This window comes from Fonsecaea nubica, assembly GCF_001646965.1.
Source record: "Fonsecaea nubica strain CBS 269.64 chromosome Unknown Scaff145, whole genome shotgun sequence".
NCBI classification, from domain to species: domain Eukaryota; kingdom Fungi; phylum Ascomycota; class Eurotiomycetes; order Chaetothyriales; family Herpotrichiellaceae; genus Fonsecaea; species Fonsecaea nubica.
The window spans coordinates 39,383-47,955 of record NW_019173818.1 but is presented as its reverse complement, the minus strand read 5'-3'; the positions used below and the strand labels follow the sequence as shown (position 1 = coordinate 47,955).

Here is an 8,573-nt window from a genome sequence, read left to right as displayed (position 1 = left end):
GCGCACGAGAAGTGATTTGTATAGATACCCTCGACTTTCTCGTACTTACCTACGTCCCTCCGTCCCTACCTAGTACCTGCGTGCATACACGCCCTTGGTGACACACAGCTCTCGAGTATCAGGTGATCAACCCATCCGTTTATCGAAATTCGGACGAGGTTTTACCGTATACAGAACACCAGTGTTGTCACGAACAAGGATAAGGATGAAAATCTCTCGACCCCAGCCATGATTCCCAAGTCTCGAGGAATGAATTCGACATGTCATTCTGTTTTGCTTTCTCTAGAGATGTAGCTTCCGTATGCTGTGCTTCTCGATAGAGCTCTCCTCCAATGCCTGAGATATCCCTTCCCACTTCCAACTCACACTTCCTGCTGTAGCTCGACACCCAGCAGTCCCTTCTTCCGTATATACCTCCCACCTCCACAAATCCCCCGGACCCCCAAATCTTCAATTCCTCCCCATCTTGATCTCTGGGAAAACTACTGCGGCGGCGGCGGACACCCGACATTACTCTTCGTGACGCCCGGCTGGCCCCGACAAATCAGGCGCACCTCGCGTTGCGAGTCGTCAAACATGTCGGTGCAGGACCAGCAGTCGATGTTGGAGTCGGAGACGCGGATGGGGAACCCCTGGATGTGGATGCTGCGGTCGCCCTGGTCGCACGAGCAGGTGCCGTGCCACTCCGGGTTGATGGCGCTGCAGATGCCCAGCAGCTGCGGGCACTCGCAGTTGTCGAGCGGGTTGCCGTAGATGGTCGTCACGCCGAACCGGATGTAGTGCTCGCCCAGTTGGCATTCGCCGCGGCCGCAGTCGACGTCCTCGGTCACGGTCATGCAGCCGATCCCGTCGAAGGCGGTCGTCAGGGGCGTGAAGATGACGAGGGTGGCGATGGCGGCGGAGAGGAGGGGAAAGGTTGGGAATCTCGTGGTGTCGATGGATAGTGGAGAGACTGACTCGAAGTGGTTCAGGGTAGAGGTATGTAAACGAGACCTAAGTAATGTCTGGAGTCAATAGAGAGAATAGATATCCAGTTCTTCTCGTTCCCAACTCACGTTGTCTTCCAAGTCAATCCCCTTTATATACCTCCTCCTTCCCCCCCTCTCTCTCACCACATGACATGAGACCCAGACCCAGACTCGGACTCAAACCCATAGTCGCCGCCACTACTCGACATCGGAGTACCGCCAAGCCAGGAGGATTCGATTAGTTCCCGCGTCCACGAATGAGTAGACTGTCTCTACTCGTCCCAACCGTGGGTGAAACGGTAGAACCGCGATTTGAGGAGTTGGTAAGCGCTAGATGAAGACGTTGGGAGGAGTCGTGGAGGTACATATGTAGGACCACCGACGGGTGACAGGTAGAGTGTATCATATAAACTAGGTCGAGATTGAAGTAGATTGAGTGGTGTAATAGTGTATGTAGATTGATTGACTAACTTGACCGGGGATAAGGACCGAAGCTAGAGAAGGGGGGAAAACCAAGGATGTAATAATACTCCGTCCGTTATACTGTACCGGACATGGAATGGTTCCAGTGGGGTTCGATTCACCGCCAGACAGCAGGTTCAAGCACAACGGTCAGGTCAAGAGCATACCAAGCTTTGACTTTGCAATTGGCATTGAGACCACCACCCACAGTGCCACTCAAGACATAGAAACCCCTCAAGCAAGGACCCTCCTTTCTCGCTATGTGTCCTGCTTCCCATGGAAGTATCTATTTTGTACCCGTCACTCCGTTGCGAGAGTGGATAGCCGCTCCCATTCCAACTCGGAAACGAAGAAACCCGTCAATCTCTCCTTTTGCTTTTGACGCTGATTGCCTGGACGCCCTTGGACCTTGTCCCCTATACTTTCGCCCCGGTACTTTTGCTCCCCGCCAAGCTCCCCAATGGCGAAAGGCTCGACAAAGGCAGAAACGAAACACTCAAAGGACCAGACCGGCGAGAGACGATCCTACCAGTACCCGTACAGTCATAGGTAGTGTGGTACCGAAGAACCAGTCAGGATCCTTATAGGGCTGTTGGGACATGAGGACCGGGGTCTGACACCCCAAGATCTCCCCTTCCCCTGGTCTTCGCTAGTTGGTTTGTCGACTAGATACGAGTAACCTGTACCGAGTACAGAATTGGTAGGATGAAAAAACCATTGGCCTCTCCTCTCGGTCACTCAATCAGTCAGTCAGTCAGTCATTGTGTAGTGGTGAATCTGTGGATCGGAGGATCAGTGGATCCGTGGTCTGTGGCGCTACGACGAATACTAGAAACCGAAGTATTTGGGCGACTTTCGCCCCATTTCTGGCCTATTGATTCGCCCCCCAATTGGGGCAGGTACGAGGTACACTGGACAAATTGCCTATTCGGGAAACACGCTTTCGCCAATCACATTGTTCGGCACGCCTCCCCAAATTCGCTTAGAGGCCCCCTTTCCCTCTGCGATCTAGTATAGTTATACCTCGTACTACCAAAGTACCTACCTGTACCGAGTACTCATCTAGTCGTTATCGAGTATTCGTACTACCCCATAGCAGGACAGCTGATAGACGACCTGCGCTTCCGAGTTGCTGTGACCAGGAGTTCGACACTCGTGGTTTTCGCCGAAGCGAGCTTCTCTTCTCTTCTGGTCTGGTCTGGTCACCAGCGATTCACCGAGTGCCAACCGTGCCTGTGCTAGTCGATAGTCGAGTCTGCGAGTAGTTCTGACTCTTCTTGGCCCCCCACAAAACAGTGAAAAGAAAATGTGCGCAAGGCCGAACTAGTGGTAGTCCCCACGAGTCATCCCTCTGATGGTCCATACCTACTCGTCTATTTCCCTGGTTTCAACTACTCGAAAAGGCAAACGGTTCGTCTGAGGATTGGGGAGTGGGCATCATGTTTCGTGGGGGGAAGGGGCGAGCGAGAATACGCGCCACGAGAGGACGGCATCGGCGACATGACCTCTTCCAAACACGGTCCGGTCTTCCAATCTGTCACAGGTTCCATAAAACCCGAACCTCGCCCACTCACAAACAAAAACAAAAGAGGACAGGGACAAGTACAAGTACAAAGCAGGCATCTACATGAGAACCATACAAGTAATAAACACCCACTGGTACAGAGGTACAAGGCAAGGGATACATCTAAGAGAGGTTCTACAGAGGTTTGACCCTTGTATTCGTACTCGTCCTTGTCCTCGTACCTGAATTTCGTCTGTCACGCTGGATTCGACGTATCTTGTCCTTCCGTGATCAATCCCCCAAGTGTCTTTTGTACTAGATTTACCTCAACATCATGTTGTGGTATTGTGTTCTTCTTTCTCACGAGTCTGGCTTGATTTCATTCCCCACACATTGCAACTCTTTCAACACATTCGCGGTGTGGCGCTAGGCACCAGCTATGTCACACTGTAAATGAAAAAGGCCTGTGCCTCTCCCTCTACAGTCGAACTCATCGACAGCTTCCCCGTAGCGTCAATTGTCACCAACTCCCCATCGCTGTTTACCAGGTTGTACCCCTTTCCACCCCCGAGGTAAGGAATAGCATATGTCACCGCCACGGTCTTGTTGACCAGCTCCAAGTTCGCCCCCATGTACCGCCCATCCACTGCGCTGCTAATGGTATACTTCCGACTGTCTGTGGCTGTTTCATGAATCACCCACCGCTGCGCCATCGAGGAATGTGAAGCCGTCGCTTTGGTCGCGTTGATCTTTACGGCCTCGCCACCGGGGTTGGAAAGTGCATAGCCCGACGACTCAAAGGTGAGATAGCGGCCCTCGGTGAGATACCCTCTTACTGATTTGAACCCTTTCTCAGAAACGAGAGAAGTCTCTTCGCTTTGGTTGCCGTAAGGCACAGGTGGCCGCTGGACGGCAAATTGTGCCTCACAAAAGGCTGAGCCATCCCAGACGCCCTTGCTATCCTTGTGTGGTTCCTTTGCGAGGGGTATGGTAGGGATCGAAGTGTTTGGCCTACTAAAGTCAAACGCTGCTGTCAGATCCGACATGTGTGCTCGACGCCAGGCGGGCATCTGATCCGTAACCACATTGTTGAACCCTTTGGCCGCCAACCACTTTTCAACAAACATGATCTGGGAGTTGTGGTCGCATTTCTCGGTAAAGACATTGCCGCCGCGGGTCCAGGGCGAGATGATATAAAAGGGAAGACGGAACCCTGGCCCGGAGAATGTGTGCCCGAACAGCCCGAACGGGTCGTCCAACCACTCGCCCGCCGTCCCATTGGGGGCGTGGTAAGGAGACACATGGTCACCCCAGCCGCCAGTCTCGTCGTAGCTGATGATCAAGGCAGTACTGTTCCAGTTCTTCCCCCGAGTGACGGCGTTGACCACTTGCTGCTGGAGCCATGCTCCGTCGTGAGGAGAGTATGGGGGATGCTCCGAGAGTTCCGTGGGGCCAACGATAAACGAAACCATCGGTAAGGTGCCATTTGCAGCTTGTTCATAGAAGGCATCAAGTCCAAGGAAAGACATGCCCCGTTTGTGGAGGACAGTGCCGTTCTTTGCCGTCTGGTACTGTTGGAACCATGCAAGAGGGTTGTCATCGAAGTTGTCAATGTCTTGATACACCTGCCACGTAACGTTGGCTTGCTGGTAGATCTCGGGCGTGGTGGTCCAGGATAGCGGGTAACAGTTCAATCCGGGTGCTTCACAGCCAGGCATTTCGTTGTTGTCGATGTACACGCCGCCTTCATCCGCTGTCTGTGGCGACCCAGGGACTGCAATGGAGCCGCTGACCCAGGTGACACGATTGGGGTTGGTGGAGGCTATCACGCTCTCTTGGTACATGTCACCAATCGTCCAACCTTCGGCGAGAGCAAATTGAACAGGAAGATCACTCTTCTTGTAGTATCCCCAACTCCACGGTGTATTCTGTGGCGAGGGTCCATCAGTTGGATGACAATAGAGAAACTTCAGCGGATTCAACAACTCACATTGAGGGCCCAGTGATCGTTCAGACCAAAATTATACGCCAGGTGGTTCTCCTCATAGCCGTTGGATCCCGCGTCCATGCATTGCGTCGCATTCAACCAGTGGCCGCCCAACTCATTCAGGTAGAATGGGAGCAAGTAGTCGGCCTTGGTGGTAATGGTTTTGTTCAACTTCCTAGACGAGTCTCAGGTACTTTCCCTACCAACTGGTGCATCTCACCTACTGATACCAAACAGACTTGCCGTTGGGGTTGATCTGGACATTGGGGTCTGAAAACCCTCGAACACCAGCCATGGTGCCAAAATACTGTCGCGGGATCAGCAGAAACCCTTCATCGTTATAATCTCACATACGTGATCAAAAGCTCGATTCTCCTGCATGAACAGGACCACATGGCTGATGCTCGCCAGCGAGTCTGCAGAGACCCTGCTTCCGACGAAAGCAGTGGCAAGCACAGCGTATAAGCCGGAGAATAAACGCATGGTGGCTGTCGTACTTGTTGGTAGAGCGTCAAAGTACGTCCCTCACCTTGCAATATACGGGACCCCAGTCCTATATAGGGTTATTGTCCTTCTCCTTGAATAGTTACTTCGTCCAGTGCACTGTTCCTTGTCCGCCGGAGTTGTACCGACCTATCACTGGTACTCAATTGGAAAGCACGTATATCCCCTCGTGCACGTGGTGGTTTCCAATGCGGCTTGCGGTACAGTCTGGGCAGCGACGAGGCTGCGGGCTTCATACCGAAGCTGCCTTACCAAGCAGGCGAATGGAGTTTGAGAGGTGCGCAATGTGACAATAGAAAATGTCGTGCAGCTGGGATCTGCACGATATGCATAATTGAAAGTACCCAAATGGCCAGATTTGCGGACACGTTGTTGTGGCGTCGAGCGCTATTCGCTTTCTCAACCCAGCGGACATCGACGCAGCAGACCATCTTCGACGCTTTGGCATCAACAGGAAGGTGACTAGAATCTTTGGACAACAACCAATGAACACACGTCTAGGGTTTGCGTCCTTCCTAAAATGGCATGTGTTGTGTATGTACCGGTATGTGTTCAGCGTGTATTTGTACGAGGGAGGTGAGGGAAGGTGACTTTCTTCCTGTCGCTGAGTGATCAGAGACAATCCGAATTCATCAGCTAACTTCCCAGCTCATGGCCATGCCACTCCCGAGGTGCCATCCGACGTGACAATGCATCATCCAGGTACCCTTGTTGTCGGCTCGGAACCTGATCACGGCGTAGCCTCTTTGGGGGACGAAGACCGTATCCTTCTTTGGCGGATTCTCTAAATTGTACAGACCTGCAGGGGACTCTGACGGTGGGTTGGCGAATGGATTGTAATTGTACATGGCAGTGCCTCCTGCGGTGAAGGGCGGTTTCTCACTGCTCCAGGGGGTTGGTGGTGGGAACACGGAGACGACGTAGAAGGAGTATCCATGTAGATGGAACGGATGGCCACCGTCGTCGAGGTTGTTGATGACAATCTCGACCCATCCGCCAGAACCGCCAGCAATAGTGTCATGACCATCCTTGACTAGCGGGATGTGTGGCGACAGCTGGTTCTGATTATATTGATCTCGAGGCAGGGAAAGCAATGGCGGCGACTGAGGTGTCCAGCTCGTATGATTGATGAAGCCCATGGGGATATTGTGGTGTCTAGCCAGTTTGAGAGTTGTTGTGTAGACGACAAACTGCAATGGTGTATCCGACCACGCAATCGGAAGACTGTTATTCGGCAACGCTGCCTGGAGGTTGTAGTATTCGAGCTCTGGTTGAAGAAGTTGGCTCTGGTAACTAGATCTGGTTCCACGCTTGACAGGAAATCTCTGCAACGGTTCGAGGGCTGGATTCGGGTATTTGAAGTTCTCATCATCCAATTCAATATCAAGGTAGCCTTGGCCGTCGCTCGCACCGGTCTGTAGAATGACATCCACGCGCTCTCCGGGATAGACGATCCCGACCTCTTGAGCCTCGACCATTGTGATATCGTGACCGCCATCAACCTGGAAAGGGGAGAAGCTCGTATTATGCATCCTCATCGAGAAGCCAGCCAGCGAGCCCGTATTGACTAAGCGTAGACGGTAGCGCTGGCCACTTTCGACTTGTAGATGAGGCCGATCACTTCGTTCGCTCGACGGGACGCACTCCACCGGCCTTGCTGGAACTGCCATGTCGCAGGAGAAGTCTCCTTTGCCATTCACCACCAAAGAATCCGGCACAGGCTCATTCCCAAAGGACCTAGAGTTCATGTACCAGCGGAGTACCTCTGTGCTTGGTCGATGATACCAATCGCCTATCAGCAGCAGAATCTCCTCATCATACCGGTATCTTTGTTTCTCATCGAGCTGGCTGAGTGGTCGATAGACCACGAGACCACCATACAGGCCGTCGTCTCTTTGTGTTTTTTCGTGTCCGTGGTACCAGAACGTGCCAAACTCCTCCTCCCCAATGGTGAAATTGTAGAGATGGCTTTCACCTCTCAGAATCGGATCCTGGGTCAGGCCAACCGCACCGTCCATGTCGTTGGCATGTTCCATTCTTAATCCATGCCAGTGTATGGCGAGGCCTTCGTCTTGGAGGAGATTGGTGACATTGACAATGATTCGATCGCCTGAACGAGCTTCAATCGTCTCGCCTGGGAAGAAGCCATTGATGAGATATACCTCTTTGCGAACACCATCTGGGTATCGATATCCCTTAGTAATCTCCCAGTCGAAGGTCAATGTAGTCGGCGGGCGGCTAGTATGTGCTTCGGGGTGTAGTTTTATCGCAATGTCACCGTTGGTCTGTCTGTGGTCTGGCAAGCCATGTCCGAAGATGTTATGGACGTCCTTGAGCAGCCGTGAATCACCGTCCAGCTGATTGAGAAGTAAGGCAGACACGAGGAGGAACAAGAACAGGCCGAACAAGTATCCAGCCGATTTTATATTTCCGAATGGTGTCTTTGGAGGTGTTGGTATCTGGTCTGTCACTGAACTCGCTGATGTCTTGGATCCTGAAGCCACAACATTATGCGAGCCATTCTCTTTAGGATTTCCTCCCTTGCGTCTCCTGGAGTTTGTTCTTTCCATGGTATTCAGGTCACATCGATGTTTGAGGTCTAGAGAGGTCGAGAACAGGCACTACAGATACAACATTAGCATCCTGAACGAGACAATGTGGTTGGATACCTTTGGCGAAGTGGCAAGGGATCTGGAACCTGTACAGCCGACACACGTTGATTATGCTGCTCGTCAATCATTCGTCGAGGGTTGTATTGCAGACGCGTCCCCATTGACGCCGTTCATCTCCGTTGAATCGTTGATCGTTAATGGCCGCATTGACAGATTCGGTTCAACTCGGCGAATGACAAGGCCACATTTTTCCCAAATTTCTCACTCACTTTTCTCACTTCTTCACGTGGACACCTGCGCGATGAGATGATCCAACAGCGCTCTGGAATGGCCAAGCTAAATCATTGCTCTCAGAGGTGCGAGGCCCTATGGATATTCACCCGCTGTCTCGTTGTCACTGCGCTTGACAACCACTCGATTCCTACAAGGCGTATTCGACAAGATATATGGCCATGGAGGTGCACGCTTCTGATTTACTTGTACTCATCTCAGATGTCCCTCTCCTCTCTGTTCTGTGTGTAAGATCCAAGACATTT

The 8,573-nt window shown here is 52.3% G+C and overlaps 3 protein-coding genes across 3 annotated transcripts; all 3 read right to left on the bottom strand.

Annotated features, from left to right (window-relative positions):
• Positions 1 to 482: 482 nt before the first annotated feature.
• Positions 483 to 1,177, bottom strand: AYO20_11313 (hypothetical protein; the record flags this gene model as incomplete). Its single annotated transcript, XM_022649565.1, has 2 exons — positions 483 to 993; positions 1,113 to 1,177. 2 exons carry the CDS (start codon positions 1,175 to 1,177, stop codon positions 483 to 485), a joined length of 576 nt encoding a protein of 191 aa, XP_022494472.1.
• A 2,194-nt stretch (positions 1,178 to 3,371) lies between these two features.
• AYO20_11312 (hypothetical protein) lies at positions 3,372 to 5,404 on the bottom strand (the record flags this gene model as incomplete). The annotated part of the gene is made up of 4 exons (XM_022649564.1): positions 3,372 to 4,862; positions 4,925 to 5,096; positions 5,146 to 5,228; positions 5,276 to 5,404. 4 exons carry the CDS (start codon positions 5,402 to 5,404, stop codon positions 3,372 to 3,374), a joined length of 1,875 nt encoding a protein of 624 aa, XP_022494471.1.
• A 653-nt stretch (positions 5,405 to 6,057) lies between these two features.
• On the bottom strand, positions 6,058 to 7,995 carry AYO20_11311 (hypothetical protein; the record flags this gene model as incomplete). Its single annotated transcript, XM_022649563.1, has 1 exon — positions 6,058 to 7,995. The coding sequence occupies one exon, from the start codon at positions 7,993 to 7,995 to the stop codon at positions 6,058 to 6,060; it is 1,938 nt and encodes a 645-aa protein (XP_022494470.1).
• Between the last annotated feature and the right edge of the window lie 578 nt (positions 7,996 to 8,573).